A 19,419-nucleotide genomic window follows, 5' to 3' on the forward strand; every position below is an offset into this window, starting at 1 on the left:
AATTGTTACAGAAGTACAGACTAGCATCGAACACCATTTCCTTGTCCTCCACATTGGAGAAAATTACTGTAAAGAATCTCGTAGCCCCCAATTTCAGCTTGATGTGGCCTTTTGGTTTCCATTTATGCTTAATCCAATTAACTAGATCCTGTTTAGTTGGCTAGACTCCTATAAATTTATAGATCATTGCGTGGTCCTTCATATATATCCTGTAGTTCTCTAGTTTGTTCCTGGGTATGACAAAGTGAGGCTTCCTTGCTTCCCTTAGGAGGCAATGGCCACGCATGCTAGTCTGCCATTGGATTCCGAGGACAAGGGGTCCTTTTCTGTGATAGTTATGTATGCCTGCGGTTTGTGCACCCTGTGAACTTGTTTCACCACTCACAATATTTTGGTAGGAGGGGATCTCTCCCCCCTTGCAGTTGCATTCATTCCATGTGTCAGCGCGACAATCTGAAGCTGGTCAGGTGCTCAGGGAAAAGTTGTCGACGACGTACAAAGCAGAGATGTTAGGTTTCTCAGAGCCCTAGCAGAAACATTAAAATCCTAGTGCTCCACCTCTTTATTCTTTATCTTTTAACTTTAAATGGCATTTTGTTTATTAATTTTTATCTTCAATCATTTTTTATATGCACGATTCTTCTGGAATTTATGCCTTACGACATCTCCTTTGCAACATCTGGTGCAATTGCTAGTTAAAGTTCTTTTAATTTCAAGTAATTACTCAAAACATGTAATTCATCATTATTACAAACTTCAATAACATAAGAAAGAATATTGATCTTTAAAGATACTTTAACTTTAACACAAACTTAAAACACACTACACTTAAAGTACAAATAACAAAAATATATATAATATGAGTAACAAAAATATTTAGAATAAAGTAAAAAATAATTAATGTTTAAAAAAGTGAGATTATTTTAATTAGGGTTTAAAAAATTATATTATTTTGTATTTAAAAGAAAAACAGAAAATAACCAAGTTTGACAATGGTTTTTTTTAGTTAATTTAGATGAGTCATTTATGAAAGTTAATACCAGTCTAGATCCATCCTAACCTAGATTTATCAAGGGTCGAGATGGATCCAATCTCTCAAAGTGCAACCCTCTTTTATGAGTGCAAAACTTCAGGAAAGCTTTGCACCTTGAGAGATTTGATCCCTCTCACAACTTAATAAATCCAGGTTAAGATGGATCTAGGCTGGTTATATAATACTATATAATATATGTATTTGTATCTACGTGTCTCTTTCTTATTTCCTCTCTCTATCTCAACCCCCAAACATGCACACTCTCTCCCTCCCTCTCCTCTTCGCGTCTCTCACTTCCCCTTCTCTCTCTCTCTCTCTCTCTCTCTCTCTCTCTTCCCTTTCTCTCCTTCTCTCTATCCTCCCTCCCGCTACCCTCTCTCCTTCACTCTCTCTCCACCTCTCTCTTGTCACTCCCTCTCTCTCTCTACCTTTCTCCCTCTATGTCTTTCTTCTTCCTTCCCTCTCTCTCCTCCTCCAAATCCATTTCTCTCCTTCTCTCTCTTGAGTCTTCTCTCCCCATTTCTCTCCCTCTTCCATTTGTCTCTGCTCGCCATCACTCTCTCTCTCTCTCCCCCCTCCATCTCTGTGCCTCCCACTCTCTCTCCCCTCGATCTTTGTACCTTCCTTTCTCTCTCTTGCCCTTCTCTCCCTATGTCTTTGCCCTCCTCTTTTATCTTTTCCCTCCTCTCCCCTCTTCCTCACTCTGTGTCCATCTCTCCCTTGTCACTCCTCTCTCTTTCCACCTCTATCTCTCTATGTCTTTGTTCTTTCTTCTCTCTCCCCCTCCAACTCTCTCTCTCTCTCTCCCCCCATCACTCTCTCTCTCTCTCTCCCCCCTCTCACCCTCTAGCTTCATTGCTATCTCCGTCCCTCTCTCCCCCTCCCCCTCTCTTCCCTTCATTTTGGTTGCTGTCATCTCTTGGATCCTTAGTTAAGATGGATATATGTTGGTTCTTACTAATGCTATTTGTATTAAATATATTTCACATATTTAATATAAAAGTATTCTCATTTTTAATTATATTAAAACCTTAATTTAATTTCTATGGGAACTTTTTTAGCGCTGAGGATAGAGAGTTTAGATATATCTCAAAACTAATTATAACCTTTTTCTTTCTAGCTTCAATTTTTTTATTTTTATTTTTTATTTTTTAAATAAAATTAAAATAAAATATTTTTATTGTGAAATAAGTAACGACTTTTGGGCATATGGTATTAATAAGCCATGGTATTGTAACAAAGCCTATTTACAAGTTAATAATATCCATGGTAAAGTGAGGGTGAATATCCATGGTTAAGAATCTTGTCATATTGTTATAAAATATTTTGATTATGAAATAAGTTATTATTTTTTGGCATGGGGCATTGATAAGCCATGGTATGAGCCCATGCTATTGTGACAAAGTCTATTCACAAGTTCATAATATCAATGGCAAAGTGGGGGTGAATATGCATGATTAAGAATCTTGTTATATTTTTATTAAATCTTTTGATTGTGAAATAAGTGATGTTTTTTGAGTATGTGGTATTGATAAGTCATGGTATTGGCCTATGGTATTGTAACAAAGCCTATTTTTCAAAGTAATAATATCCATGCTATTGTAACAAAGTCTATTCACAAGTTCATAATTCAATGGCAAAGTGGGGGTGAATATCCATGATTAAGAATCTTGTTATATTTTTATTAAATCTTTTGATTGTGAAATAAGTGATGTTTTTTTGGGTACGGGGTATTGATATGTCATGGTATAGGCCCATGGTATTGTAACAAAGCCTATTTACAAGTTAATAATATTCTTGGTAAAATGGGGATAAATATCCATAATTAATAATATTTTTTGTATTGTTATAAAATATTTTGATTATAAAATAAGTTAAGTTGTTTTATTGTGAAATATTAATAAACCATGATATTATCACAAACCCTATTCACAATTTAATAACAAAATCAAAATATAACAAATTACATTTTATTATTTTTATTGCTTTAATTTTTTATTATTAATTTAAGACAAGAAATCACTATTATTTTTTTTTTTTTTAAATTTACTATACACTGAATTGTAAACCTGTAAACGCCTCTATGCTCAATAAAAATGCATGTATTTACTATTAACATGAATGGGACATGGATAAACTTGAAATGGCCATTTTGCATTGCTGGTTACTTATACCAATTGAACACGCAACAATGACCAATGACATCTTCTGCTTTCAATACACGCTACTAACTCCTGTCGGTAGATGCGTGTCAAATTTCAAGGTGGTTACCTATACCAATTGAACACGCAACAATGACCAATAACATCTTCTGCTTTCAATCCACGCTACGGAGAGATCTAACTCCTGTAGGTAGATGCGTGTCAAATTTCAAACCATATTGAGTTGATTGTTGCGGTCGTTTCTTTTTTAGTAAACGCCCTGGTCAAGTTGTGGTACAAATATATAGGCTATGCGTTTAAACAGAATCTACGTTGAAACATCAGACATTAAAGAAAGGTCAAAGTTTAAACGTGATAGGATTTCCGTTTTTTTTCTGAATGATTTGGAATTTTGAGGGAAGAATGAGCGGAATTATAATTTTTTAAATGTTTAAATTTATATTTAATCTTAATCATTAGTATTTACAATTTTAATCATTTTTAATTATAATTAAAAATAATTAAAATTATATTATTAAAAAAATCCAAAATCTTAACGATTCCAGAGTACGCGCCGGATAAAGAGTCCTAGTTAAATCTAAGTGTATTATGAGTCAATAATGTAGTGGCCCCTCGTAATGACGACTAAAATTAAAGCGTTTCTTTCTACATTTTTTCCTCCAATTCATAACTAGGCTCCTTCCTCGGCAATTTGCTTCCTGTTTCTATTTTCATACTCCAATTAGCAATGGCATACCCATCACCTGCAACTTCATTCTCTGAAATTGAAATTGAAAGTCCGGCTCCTCCTCCCTATCACCCACCATCTGCTAATGACTTTGTGGCATCGACCTCCCAGATAGCAATGGCATACCCATCACCTGCAACTTCATTCTCTGAAATTGAAATTGAAAGTCCGGCTCCTCCTCCCTATCACCCACCATCTGCTGATGACTTTGAGGCATCGACCTCCGCCTCCACAGCTGATGATATCAATGTCAAGAGCAGCAAATATTATGGGCGCGATGTGTTTATAAACCATCGCGGTCCCGATGTGAAGAAGACGTTTGCCAGTCATCTCTACCACCGCCTTCTTGTGCATGGTGTGGAAGCCTTTCTAGACATCCAAGGAATGCAAGAGGGAGAAGACATAAGAGCTCAGATAAAAGATGCTATTGCAACAGCCGCTGTTCATGTGGCTATTTTCTCCCCTCGTTATGCGGAGTCTAGCTGGTGTCTCGATGAGCTTGTCGACATGTTGGAATCGAAGGCTCCAATCGTTCCAGTGTTCTATAACGTTAAACCTGGTGATCTTCTTGGCAAAGATGGAGTGTACGCTAACGCCATACGTGAGCTCGAAAAGAAGCCACGCCACAGCTCCAATACTATCGAAAATTGGAGAAAGGCTCTTGCTACTGTTTCAAAAATAAGTGGTTTTGAGCTGGAAGCTTGTAATGGGTGAGAACTCAACACTCTCGGTACTATATTACTTTATGCTGCATATTTTAAAGTATATAGATGGATGTTTGCTTCTTAGTTTCTTAATAGTTATATATATTTTGTTTTGAATATCCAGCGACGAGGGGGTGCTGCTGGATAAGGTTGTTGAACTTCTGTTGAAAAAGGTTAAAAGAGAAGAGCTCTATGTGGCCAATTATCCAACCGGGTTGGATGAGAAGGTGAGACATTTCGAAGGTTTCTTATCGCGACTGCCTGAAAAAGAAACGAAGATCGCGGGGATTATAGGGTCAGGTGGAATAGGAAAGACAACGCTGGCAAAAGAACTCTTCAATCGGAAGAGTTCTTACTATCGTAAATCCTGCTTCTTATCTGATGTTAGAAATGCAGCTAAAAGCGGAGGAATCTCTTTAGTTGGTTTGCAGAGAAAAGTTCTACAGAGATTGTTTGGATTCAATAAGCAAATAGACAGTATCGATGAAGGTAAAAAGGAGCTTATGGAGCGTTTCCGACACTTTTCTCACGGCATGCTAATTTTGGATGATGTAGATCATCAGGATCAGCTGGATGCACTTTTGCCCCGTGAAGTTAAAGATACCTTCCCCCCAGATTGCTTAATTTTGATTACGTCCCGAGACAGGTATGTTCTTCTAAGGTCAGGAATACGCGATCCATCGATTTATGAGTTAAGTGGCCTGAATCCACATCACTCCAGGGAGCTCTTCTGCCGCCATGCTTTTTGCCAGCCCCATCCACCCCCCAGTTTCCAATATCTGGTAGATAACATTTTAAGGGTTTGCAGGGGGTTGCCTTTATCCTTAAAAGTATTAGGGGGTCATTTTCGTGGAAACAGAGATGAAACTTACTGGGAGGCCGAATTGAGCAGAATTAAATATGGGCATCCTGATATACAACAAATTCTTAAAATTAGTTTTGATTCACTCGATGAAGAGGAGAAACAAGTATTTTTATATATTTCTTGTTTTCTCATAGGAGAAAAGAAGGACACGGCCATAAAAGTATGGGACCAATCAGACTCTCATGCATTTGAAAATCTACAGAACAAATCTCTTGTTGAGGTGGACAGTGAAAATTGTATAGATATGCACGATCACCTGAGAGAATTGGGGAGACAGATGGCTAAGAGTTCAGAATTCCACGTTCTTTGCTTGTGGGATCGGACAGAGAACGAGAACATTACTAGCTTGTTGCAGATGTTAAGGCAATCAGCTGTAAGTGCTTGAGGCATTCAAGCCTTTAAAGCGCTTGTTCAATATTAACGGCAATAGAAATCTGGATCCGATGTTTAAATTCTTCAATGTTTTTAGAGAGACACAATGTTTCAAATCTTGTTCATATTCTTAATTGTTTTTAAAGAAGCATAACGTTTCAATTCTTGTCTGTATTTACAGAATCGCCATGTTCGCGGAATTAGGATGGTTCCTACTGCAGAAAGCGGAATTAGGATGGTTCCTACTGCAGAAAGCGGACATGGGTTTAAGTATTATGCATCATTGCGGTCAGATATGCCATCGTTCAAAAGGAGGACCCGTGAGCTGTCGGGGAACTCCGTGATGAAGCTTTGCCAGAGACTACACAAAACTCTTTATCCTGGCATTACTATGACCAACTTGCAACTTCTTGTTACCGAAGATGATCTATTGGAACGCATTTTGAGGAGGGTGGATTTACCAAACCTGAGATGGCTTCGCTGGTACAAGTGCGGTCACTCTTCTCTGCCTTCCTGTATTCCAATGGAAAATTTAAGAGTCCTATCTGTAGCCGGGAACGCATTGAATACATTGTGGCAAGGCAAAGCGCAGGTAAATAAGAAATTTGTCAAGGAGTTTCTGCGTTATCACAATGGATATATCACACTGCAAAGCTGAATATCTCTATCTTTATTATAGTTGAAACACTTTAATATTTTGCAGGCACCTTTGCAGCTGCGGGAGTTAGAGATTTTGGCTCCTCTCTCAAAGTTTCCGAAGTCTATTCGACAGCTGAAGCACCTCGAACAGATTTACATCTCGTTACCCGAGCAGAATAATATGAGCTCATTGCCAGAGGAATTTTGTGAGCTGTTATCATTGAGGCGTTTTGAGTTAATAAATGCTTGGAAAATGAAGTCACTTCCAGATTCAATTGGTAATTTGGTCAAGCTCGAATATCTCAATCTGTCGTGCTCCCGCAATTTGGAGAAGCTTCCAGATTCCTTCCACGATCTAATTTGCCTTAAATATCTCGATTTAAGAGGTACCGACAATTTAATTATCTCGACCAGAAACCATGGAAATATCCCCTCGGAAACGCTAGCGGGAACGGTGGGGCGGTGGCTAAAATTGCACGCGTGCCGCCGGATGGAGAGGGAAAAGAGCGAGAAGGAAGAGACGAGGGGGAGGGAGAAGGCGGAGGAGAGGGATCTGTGGGAGGAGAGGGAGGAGGAAGAAAGGAGGGAGTGGGAGGAGGGGAGAAAGGAGAGGGAGGCCAGGAGGGAGAGGGAGAGGGAGAGAGAGGTCAGATGGGAGAGGGAGAGCTGGGAGAGGGAGAGGCAGAGGCAGAGGGAGAGAGCGGTCAGATGGGAGAGGGAGAGGCAGAGGCCGAGGGAGAGAAAGGTCAGATGGGAGAGGGAGTTGGAGTCGGAGTTGGAGAGGAGGGTGAGGGAGGGGACGAGGAGGAGTGAGAGGGCGGCGAGGGAGAGGGAGTGGGCGGCAATGTGGAAGCAGAGGGGCGAGTGGGACAGGTTGGAGAGGGAGTGGGAAAGCAAGTGGAGGGTGTATCGGAGGCTGTATTGGTTTAAGTCGGTGGAGAGACCGAGTGGATGGAGGGCGTTGATGGAGCGGGAGGAGAGGGTGTGGAAAGAGTGGAGGGCGGAGAGGGAGAGGGAGAGTGAGACAAAACTGGTGGACCGGTGGAAGTTCGCGGAGATGGAGTGGGCGCAGGCGAGGGAGAGGGAGAGGTGTGACCAGCATGCGTGGTGGTTTAAGCTCTTCTGGAGACACTTAAAAGAGGATGAGGAGGCACGAAGGGCGGTGATGATGAACCCACCACCATTGCCTCTCCAACTTCCACGGTCTCTCCAAGAATTACATATAGCAGAATTACCCCTTTCTTTTGAAAACCTCTGCAATCTGGAAATTCTGGAATTAGATGGCTCTTTGTCGAAAATGCTGCCGCCTTTGCCCAGCGACTTGAGAAATTTGAAAGAATTGAGGCTGGTGGATTGCCGGAGATGGAAATGTCTGCCGGATTCCCTCGGACTGTTGACTGTGTTGGAAGTCAAACGTTGTCGTGGACTGGTTGAGGTTGGAACATTGCCGAGTACGCTCATCCAGCTGAGCATTATTTCTTGTCCTAATTTGGAGAAAATAGATGGGCTTTGTGGTCTCGCCAAACTTCAAACGCTAAACATTAGCGGCTATAGAAAAGTGGAGGAACTGGCAGGTATTGAAAAATTGGAGTCTCTGGAACAGTTGCGGGCATCTGGATGTGACAAGCTGAAGAGAATACATGGGTTGTGGCAGCTGACAAAGCTTAAACTACTGGATGTTCATGGATGCAGGGAGATAGAAGAGCTGGAAGGTGTTGAACATTTGAGGTCGTTAGAGATGCTCGATGCATCTGACTGTCCCCGTTTGCACTGGCATGCGAGAGTACTGGAACAGCTGCCCCAACGATTGAAGGAAGGTATGCTCTACATTTGAAAATCAAAGAGGAAGAATGTGACCACAGTCCATATTCAATATTGATACCAGTAGAAATTACATGTCCGAAACATCGAACGGAGGTCTTCAAATTAGTCATAAAGATCTTTCATAAATCATGAAGATAGTATAATTAGATATATGTTTTTTTTAGTACAGGTGATAACTTTCTTCTATAAATTTGGAAATGGTGATACTTTTATAAATCCTGTAGATAACGATACATTCATATGTTTGGGAAAGCTAAATTTTAACAAATTGAAATATTCTCAATTATTTAGACTTTCATTTAAACACATTTTTAACCCGTTTGCATGAAGATGACAGATGGTACACCTACTAAAGAAAGAAAATTACGTACATTGAAAGTGATTTTGCGTCCAAAAATGGTAATATTGAACATCTTACCCTCTGCGATATACCATATAAATAGAGGTTTAGTTGCAATATGGTTATTAAAATTTAACTGTTATCTTATTTTGTTTCACCTTCCAATCAGTATCTTGAACATCATACCTTGTGCAATATCAGTATGTTGAACATCATATCATGTGCAATATATGATATAAATAGGCTTATACAGTATAAATAGACTGAGCTGTATATGATATAAATAGGCTTATACAGTATAAATAGACTTGAGCTGTATATGATATAAATAGGCTTATACAGTATAAATAGACTTGAGCTGTATATGATATAAATAGGCTTATACAGTATAAATAGACTGAGCTGTTACTAAAAGTTTAACTACCTGTTACTAAAATTTAATCATTTTCTTATTTTGTTTTTTTTTTTTTTAATTTCTGCTGGCAAGTCTAATGTTTGGTCGCATGAGAGAACGAAACCATTGGGGAAGTACATGCTTGTGAGTCTTCAAAAAATTTGTGTGTTTTCTAACCCACAAACTGAATTAATTACATGCCATAACTATTTTGCAACCTTATATGTTTTTTTTAAAGCAACAACGGGAACGATGCTCCAAGTCAATTCATGGTTTTTTTCATTTTATAGATATATTTATCTTTAATTAGAATTTAGAAATTGTAAATTATATAATTTTTTATTTTGTAAATGTATATCTTAATTAGCAATTGTATTAATTGTTGTAAAGGAAATGCGGTAAAGTAGTAGTTTAGGAAAGAGTAGCTTTAAATTGTTAATCTTTCATGATGAAATTGAAAGTGTTACCAGATGTTGCCAAAGGGTGTAAATAGAATTTTGGATCTTAGTTAAAGAGGGAGGTCTCAAAAATTCCATCATTGACATGACAAGAGTATCGAGAGTATCAGACTCTCTCTTTTTGGTTATTTAGCGTAGTTGCCAAAGAATGCATTGCAGAGATAGCAAGGATCTATATCCGTAGTAATTATTGACCAAAAAATGCTAATTTGGTCTTTTGGTTAAACATCCGTATGTGTTTGCACTGGTAACACTTGTGTTTGAAGTATTTTCCTACTTGAATGGTTGGAATTTATCCATACCCTATTTGAATATGCCAACTTTATTTGGGATTCAAGATTTCTTGCAATTCTCATAGCTCTCTTGGGTTTCATTCAGATCCATTTACATTGTTCCCCAATTTAAACTCTCGCAAACATTTGTATCATTTTGTTTTTTTATCACTCTATGGACAAGATTATAGTGACCTTCATCGAATGATTTTGGATAGATTATAAGAAGATCAAGTCGAAGCCAAAATATACATCTTTTGAACTCAGGGATGTTGAAAGCAACAATCACTATATATAATAAAATTAATGATTTTCATTTTGCCAAAATATCAAACAATATCCCATTTCCATCTTCGGTGCAATTCTCTATGTAGAAGGTTATAAATGTAAAATCATATGATTGGAGTTTTCATTTCCATATTGCATTAGTTGATATTCAAAATATCTTCTTGAAAATATAGAATTTATAGAAAATAAAATATTATAAGACCATAACAGACTGGAAAAAATATATGGACCCTTATAAAACACTGGCATGATAATTACTTTCACATCCAAACATATTCTCGTGAATGTGTCCAGAAGGTACTATGCTACAATGCGATCCTAATTAAGTATAAAGTTGACATGCTTTTGTCAGTGTGAAAAATCATCCCCCGTGGAATCTTTTAGATTCCTCACTGTATCAGACAATATTTTGTGGAATATTCCCCTCGAATACACAGGCCTCGATAATCGTTCCCAGCATGGGGGCAGTTCCACACGTGCATTGTTCCACTCCTGCTTCAGTCACGTCTCCATTGGGTTGGTTCCCTCGATCGAATGAGCAAACAAGTTTTAAATACGTGTGGGATGGGCAGACTTCATAAGGCAAGGCCCACTTGGTCCATTGGTGGGTGGAGGTCCTAAGATCGAACCCTCACCCGACCATATAAAAATTACGTGTTTTGTTTCAACGTTGGAAAGTCATTTGTATTTCATATGGCGTTCAATTTATGGCGTTGTTGGTATATTAACAAATCTGTTGGTGGTTTATTAACGACAATTTATGGTGTTGGTTTATTTTGGGGTTGCTGCCGGCAGGCCAACCCACTGGTTGGTGGCGGTTCAACACCCGCCTACCCCAACGTATATGGTCATGATTATGTCAACAAACAAGGGTGGCGAGGTTTGACCGCCTACCACCCCATAATTAATATGACATGTTGGCAGGGGTGGCCGCCAACCCATCATAAATTATTATTTATTTTTAAATTTTTATATATTTTATAATATATAAGTTAAAAGCCTCTGGCTGAAAAATCAGTGGTCATTGGTGATTTTAAAGAGGTGACAAATTTTCCTTTTCCGACCATCAGATTCCATGTGCTGGGAAATTTCCAAATTGTTGCCTCGTTAGTGGTTGCCAGTGGGCCTAGTTTGACTAGAACTTTGATTGGCTATATCCTAAGTGTACGAACTCGGATTTGAGTGTTGTTTGCATCGTTGGAACCAGGCTGAAGAGCACTATGATTTGGTATTAGTTTGACTTCAATCCGATCACTTTATTTTTGAGGCTTTCCATAACGATTGTTGAATTCTGAGCGTGTCTAGAGCCACCTGGATCGTGCATGGTTAAAAGGCTAGTTTCTAAGTCAAGAAAAGTCATAATTACACTTAAGCATGGGCTAGATAACACAAGTTCTTCTAAGCGTTAGGTGACAACACTTAGGAAACATTCACTTAGGAGGATGTGACACTAGGAGGAAACTTAAGAATAAAAAAACAAATAATACAACGACAGTAAGGGGCTTGAAACGACGGTTCACTTATGCTCTAAAATTGACCTAGGAAAACTTTTTGGAGGGTCATTATCACAACGAAAACACTTGACGACACATTAGGAGAACCCTAGCTTCTTTGAAAAAGTTTCATTTAGGCACGAAGCCTCAATTATTTAGGAAGCACTGATTCAATTAGTGAGTTACCTTAGCTCCCCGCTCTTTCTCGGTTAAAGATAGTCTTCCTAGTTCCACTGCTCATTGTAACACAACATAATGCAATCCATAGCATTATCATGTCATTGTAAGGGTAATATAGTATGACGAGTTAAAAGAATCAAAGTATGAGTTTTACATCTTTGGCGTCGCTCCACTACCAATAGGCCTTGACAATACGCCAACAGAGTCGCTTCAAGAACACAAATGTTGCTTGGCTAGCAGTGAGCCTGGACATACCTTGACGAAGTCGATTTCCTCACCTCTCTATGCAGGAATCCTTTCTCATTTTTTCATAGGAATGTTCATAGGCACTTATTATTTTCACGGGCAAAAGAGGGATCCCGACTTATTGAGAGCATAAGAGGTTTCTCCTTTAGAGACAGGTTTAAGACCTTTGATGCTTTTTTTTCTAAATGTTTTACCCTTATCTTACTCTACTCAGATAGATAAGAAAGAACACATTATTCATAACAGGACAGAGTGTAGGAATGACAATCCTAAATAGATATCGTCCTCATGGTTTTCTTATGGCTTATCGACTGAAGGATCATATTTTCAATCTGATGATCATTGATTTGAAATATGTAAACCAATAAAGGAAGAGGGTAACAGAGAAGCCAAGGGTTGTGTGTTGCCACAACTTTCATTTTACAAAATTTTATCAACATCATCTAGAAGCTCACAACTAGGTTTATTCAAGAATAAATAAAACCTATCCTATCCTAAACTAAATAGTACAGGGTTAGGTCATGTGAAATGGAACTTCAATGCGTCCATAGAATTTGATCCTTACCTTTGGGTGGAGGGATGTGATCGTGTGAGATAAAAATAAAATGTAATGCGGTGACAAGGATAAACCATGCAAACATGCACACTGACACATAGAAATAGGAAGTGCAATCACAATGGTGTAACACACTTGACTGTTTTATCAAATGAGAGACTCGAGAATAGCAGTAATTACCATATCTATCACCATACAAGACTCGAAGAAGCGCATGCAAGTACATGCCATGAGAAATAGGTCCTGACTGATAAGATTCCTCGAGGGAATCTATAATAGGATCATGGAAACAACCTTTAGGGAAACTTTGACAGGAAAAACTAATCAAAGACAAATCCACATCATAAGTGACATCAATAGGTTGACCACAATCCATGCTGTCATGCGAGTGAGATTCTTTGATGGATGATGCAGAAGATAGGTTAGATTGAAGAATTTAACATTCATTAAGATCACTCTTTTCTTCCGCATCGCATATTAAATATTCCCTAGAGGTGGGGTGTGGCAGTTGAAGCTCAATAATCAAATTAAAATTTCTTCCTTGAGGGTTAAAAAATTTAATGTGAAGAAAAATCCATCAATAGAGAGTTGAGATTCAATGAGATGACAATAACAACATGATCTTGTGAGAGAATCTTGAATTGACCAAAATCGCAAATACTGTCAAGGTGAGAGGAACCTGACATAACCATCATTGTAGGCTAGAGTGTCCTACTCACTTGACTTGACTTTGAATTATGAGAAAACGTGGTCATCTCCTTATCTAAATAAGAGTCATCATTCAAATAATGATATTTAAAGGAAAATTGAGATTGATCAAATAAATTTTTGAGATTTCCACATAGATCCCCATTGATAAGCATAGCATCTTCTTGATCAAAAGAGATATACTTGAAAGAAAATATTTGATGAACGCATCAGATTCCATTTGAAATTCTTGTAAATCTAAATCTTCTTATAGGAACAAAGATTCATCCATGTTACTTGAACAATCATCACCGTACAATTCAGAAAAAATGAAATCATCAGGGTGATGGTTGTCCAATGGTTCAATTTCATTAATGGGTTGAGGACCGACTAGTGAGATATCAAGATTGGAATATGGTTGATTGATAGGATTAGACGAATCATCATAGAGGGATGGATGCGAAAGAAAAATCAATTCTTCATTAGAAAATTGATCTTCCAATTTAGTGATTGGTTTAGGTTCAAAACACAGGACATCAAAAGGAGGGGGACATGTAACAAAAGGCATATTCAGTTCTTCCTTAAGATGATGAAATTATTTTTGATTGGGAGGGTATAATGAATCAGATTCAAAACATTTTCTTGACATCTAAACTAAAAAATAAAACTTTTCATCTAAGAACTTCTAGTCCACATCCTCATCCTGAAATTCATAACAAAGATAAAGGAATCAGTCAACAAAATGTTTGAGTGATTCATTTGATTCCATTTTGAGATGATCAAAATAATTAAGAACATATTGATATTCATATTTGTCTAAAATGTGACAAAGCTCGTTAATCAATTTCTTCAAAGATGAAATAGAAGCAGTGGGTAAAGAATAACACCATTGCATCACTTGACCATCCAATGTAAGGGTAGACAATCACGTGACTATTTCTTCAGAATAAACAACATTCAAGAAACAAAATTGAAAAAAAAAATCAATTACGTAATCAAGGATGGTTGTTTTACCCTTTCCATCGAATTTAAATGTGATTAGTTATGTAAAAAGTTTGTGGGGATCTAAATATCTAAAGCTCTGGAAAAACATCTCAGGATTATGGTTTGGGATGAAGCCTTTAAAGGTAAGAGATTCAAACAGACTTCATATGCTCATCTTGTCATCTAGCCCTCCTTTTAGCATAAAAAATGTTGTATGTGTCGGATGTTTCCGACATGTAAGGGGATCTCCCTGATGTGAAGTCCCAATTAGACATCACACCATTTGGTGTAGGAGTCCCATCTGGCTATACGGTCTAGCCACCATTGGAAAGGTTTCAAAGTTATGTCTTGGTTACAAACACACAAGAGATCACAACACCTCTTTGGGAAGCAAGTATGTAAGCTTTGTGAGACACCCAATGTAAGGTGCATGAGGGAACATCCACAACTGGTAAAAGTAAAATGAGCCTTTGGTTAGAAAAGTAGTAGTACTATCCTAAAGGGGGACATGGGAAGGAAGAGAAAGGATTGTTGATTACCTGTAGATTAGTCCACATAATAAACAACAATCATGAAATCATAACACTTATTCAATAATAACCATAGCTAAACAATGAATTAGTTCATTAACTTAGTATGTAACTAAATCAACATATACCATAAATATAACAAGAATAGTCCTACTATATCTATGATACATGTATGAAGAAGTGTTGACTCATAGAGCTTATGATTAAGAATGGAAGATCCCAAGTACATTGTTACATATATGAAACACTATATCCAGTAGTGGAACATGAAGCCACAACTTGCTTCTCCAATGAATGATCTATCTCCTATGCACTACAAGAGAAGCCAAACAAATACTCCAAGAATCCAAGCCCCTAGCTGTAGTCTATGTCACAAGGTTCGTCGAACTTTAACCTTGAGGTTCGAATTTTGGCGAACCTTAAAAAAAATTTGAGGTTCGGCGAACCTCATCGAACCTCATAGACATTGACCAAGTCCATAGATCAAAAATCATAACTTCTTGTTGCAACTCAAGCTTGTAATTTATCCTTGCAGTTTCCATGTTTGTGATAGCATTTTTGATGTTTACTGATGTTGATTTCTTACTATTTTATAGTATAATTCATTTTAAATTTATATATATATATATATATATATATATATATATATATATATATATATATATATACGAACCTAATGACGAACCTCATCAAAACATTCGAACTCAAACCGAACCTAATCATTGTCGAACCCGAACTCGAACCCGAGCCATGTGACATTGGCTGTAGTTATGAGGAGCTATTTATAACAAATAACAATGACCTTTGAGCTTCCTCATCAATCTTCAACTCCTATGACTTTTCATATTCTATATATCACTTATTACATTCCACGTGTCTATTCGCATTCCACATCTGTCTCTTTGACTTAATTACATATAATTTATTACAAAACACAAATTACATATGAGACGGTGGCTACATAAGACAAAATTGATAATGGGACAAAGTCTCATCAAATTGAAAAATCATTTGCTTCCTCATGGAGCTCATTTGTAATGTATGTGTGTCATGCTCTGAACTCCATTGAGATGGCTTTGACATGAACTGACAAGTGCCCTACATAACACATATTCACCTCCAGTGCCTCCATCAATATGGTATTGGATCTTGACTATACATTATTCCACAACCATGAAAGTTTCATATGAGCTTTAATTAGTGTGATGGTGTATTATAGAATAATGTCTTTGGTGACCTCCAAGCCTTCCTTCTTTGTTGCTTTCTTGATTTGTTCAACGTGTTTCCTGATCTCCTAGAAGATGATTTCTTTGCCTTTGATTGCTTCAAGTGTTCCTATTGAAGGCATGCCATGTTTATGTGCTAGAGACTTGAAACCATTGTGCAGTCGATTATAAGAAACAATAATACTAATTGACTGTTCAGAAACATGCATATAATTTTGATGGTGGAGTCTCAGTTGAACTGTGTCTATCTCTATGGCAATCCTATCTTTTATTTCCAAATGTTGTAGAGCATATGGATACTTGGTAGTCCACTCCTAGATATGGTCAATCGCTTTGTTTGCTACTTTCAAGAGTTTTACCACTTCTCGTGGTTTCTTCTAAATTCCAACAAGAGGAGCCACCACTTGTTGTAGAAGTATTATCTCATCATATAATTGTTCCATGTTGTCCTCCATTGACCCCATTTCCTCCTACATGGTTGACTTTCATTCTACGGTGTTAGATATATGTGAAGATAAATGTTGATTCTCCGTTGCAAGATGTTCCACTTGTTGTTTCACTGTAGCAAATTCTCTCCTTAATATAGCATTCTCATTCAACATATATTCATATTTTTCATGCGTTGTTGTAGCAAAAGAAACATTCGTTTCCATGATTTCTCTGAGATTCCTTTTGGTGTTGGTAGTTATCACCTTTTCTATAGAAACCGAGACTAGATTATGGGATCATGCAGGAAGTATCTTTGCATCTACTACATGGTCCTCTTCTTAACTTTATCAAACATGGCCATACATACGTCCATGACTTTGTCTTCCAATGGAGGTGTGATTCCCATTTCTCCAAATGGAAGATGACCACCTATGAGAGGAGGTTCTTCTGGAGAACCTAGTTCATCATCCATGGGTTGGATGGTATCCTCTTCCTCAAAATCTTCCTCTTCTATCTCCAGATTCAATTATTCTTCCTCCAGCCTTTGTGCTTCTTCTTCATCCTGAGACTACCTTTGTTTTTCCTCTCCTTTCCTTCTTCTTCTTCTCATTGCTTTTCAAGCAACACATATTGCTTCCTCTTGTCCTCTTCTTCTACTTCTCTCCTCTCATGTTATCCTTGAATAGATCCTATGTTGAAAGGATAAAATTTCCATTTCTTTCTGCTCTTGCATGTCGAATCATACATGATCCTCTTTTTAGGAGCTACTTCCCTTACTTGAGGGGTTATCTATTCTGCCTCCTTCACCTACATGTCTTAAGTTGTTGGATCTTGGGGTGACCTGTTCTCCATTTCTAGGTGTGTCTTTCTAATTGCATTATACCAGTTCTTCACCTTCTCATATTTTTTTGTGGACGTTAATGAATACCCCGAATTGAAACCGATCATTTCACAATGTTGCTTGCACACTCTCCCGGGATCATATCCATTAAAGCATTTAGTTGCGAAGTGAAAGCGATCTAGCTCTTATATCTCTGTCGTTGTTGACTTGTGGCTCTTTAGCTCATATAGTCTGGTCCTCAAGGAGAAGGCGGGCCAAGGGGATTTCTTCTTCTTGTGAAGAACACCTGACAATCGCTTGTCCAACTAATTTTCTACTTCTTGCAAGACCACCTTATTGGTCACATATCATGACATGAGATGGTGAGATATATGAAAACAAAAACATCTAATGTATGTACACTCAATCACTGCAAATCAATATTGATACATCGTAGTGAATCGTTCACCTGATTGGTCATGCAAGGTGGATCGATATCAAATATCATATGAAAAATAATTGTAAAGAAGTGCTCAACCAATATGTCATATGTGCCTCTAAAGCTTTATTTTGACAACACTCTGTTGTGAAAGTAAAATGGGAACTAGTCTTTAGGGGTCCAGTGCTAGTACATAGTTGGGAATGCATATTGTGCATAGATTCCATCGAGTAGAAATGCATACATATAGAATTTTTGGGCCTAATTTGCCCTCAAAGATGCTTTTACTTGCCCCACCTGATGCTGTAAATCAAATGACAATATATCTGCCCAACTGTAGACTTTACCATGGTTTACCACCATATTCAGCATATATATCTAGCTGTCCTCAAACACGTCAACTTTCTTCCACCCATGCAACCAACAACACATGGAAGTCAAATACTGATATACATCTTTTAGAATCTTGGTTGAATACACTACAAATGAGCGATGGTGAAACTTAGCAGACTCTCGACACCAATATTTGATAATGTCACTTGTGTCAAGTTTGGCCCATCTGGTGTATAAGTATTTATTTTCATATTCTGTGGGCCTAAGAATCTTGTAGTAAGTCTACATGTCTTCTCCATAATAGGTGGTAATGTGACCACCACTTTCACTATGAAGCACATGATTAGAGTCATCCATAATAGGTGGTAAAGTGACCACCGCTTTCACTATGAAGCACATGATAATCCACTCAATCACTTATGAACAATGGGTGACTGGGAATTTGCATGCGATTCTATGCATCTTGGACTGCTTGATATTGATGTATACTTCCAAGTCCACCAAGTTCTCAGGAAACCTTTTTTGCATAAATGTCTCTTTTATGCCGCTCCATCTGACCTTAGTAAACTTATCAATGAAGCGTTGCGTGTCTACATAAATGGGAATGGTTGGCTTTGTTACTTCAACAACTTCCTTATTTCTTTCTTCCAAGGCTTCTTTAGAGGCCACTTTATGTGTGGCAGGAGGCATGGCTCCAACAGATGATGAAAGGGTGACAATACTTGTAGCTTGAACACCAGTTTGTGACAACACACTCATGATGACAAGATTAGCTTTATGGAACCAAATATGTGGAAATATCTCAACAAATCATATTCAAAGAGCCATTAAATGTACTAATAATGTAATTCTATCAATGACAACACATAATCACTTTCATGCGTAAGAAAATAGGCATGAAAACAAGGAGGGTGCACTTTCAAACCACGAAGGGGGGTCAAGGGTCATTTGGGGCTTTGTAGTTCACTCATGCACTGAAGCAAGACAAGGAAAACCCTCAAGGGTGCACCAACGTACTCCGAAGGGATGAAGGATGGGTCTTCAGGCCTCAAGCCTTCATGTTTTTCTCATGCGCTCAAGGAGATATAGAGGGTGCACTAGAGCACTTCAAAGGGATGAAGGGAGATGTCTTCAGGCCTTCAAACCTCCACGGTGTGCTCACAAACTAAAGGGATAGGAGGGTACACTAACGCATGCTAAAGGGACAACGAAAACTCACTCAAGCCTTTGGGGTGTGCTCATGCGGTAAGAGGGGGTGTAGTTCTTCGTGCTGAGGGAGTGCACTAAAGAGGTAGACTAGTCTAATTTGGGCACACTTTTCAGAGTTGATTGGGCTTTCGGTTATAGAAGTATGCTCTTCCTAAGGATGGCTCAATAAAAATTCTAACAACAATATTTCGTGATAAAAACGAGAAGAA

The 19,419-nt window shown here is 38.0% G+C and overlaps 1 protein-coding gene across 1 annotated transcript; it reads left to right on the top strand.

The window, feature by feature from the left end:
• The first annotated feature begins 3,832 nt into the window (after positions 1-3,832).
• Positions 3,833-8,778, top strand: LOC149212815 (uncharacterized). The gene is made up of 4 exons (XM_089391915.1): positions 3,833-4,632; positions 4,751-5,864; positions 6,045-6,455; positions 6,567-8,778. The coding sequence occupies exons 1-4, from the start codon at positions 3,923-3,925 to the stop codon at positions 8,334-8,336; spliced, it is 4,005 nt and encodes a 1,334-aa protein (XP_089248041.1). The 5' UTR covers positions 3,833-3,922; the 3' UTR covers positions 8,337-8,778.
• Positions 8,779-19,419: the final 10,641 nt, after the last annotated feature.

This window comes from Pinus tabuliformis, chromosome 1_1 (genome assembly GCF_031772625.1).
Source record: "Pinus tabuliformis cultivar Carrire ecotype Pingquan chromosome 1_1, CPIR1, whole genome shotgun sequence".
Classification (NCBI taxonomy): domain Eukaryota; kingdom Viridiplantae; phylum Streptophyta; class Pinopsida; order Pinales; family Pinaceae; genus Pinus; species Pinus tabuliformis.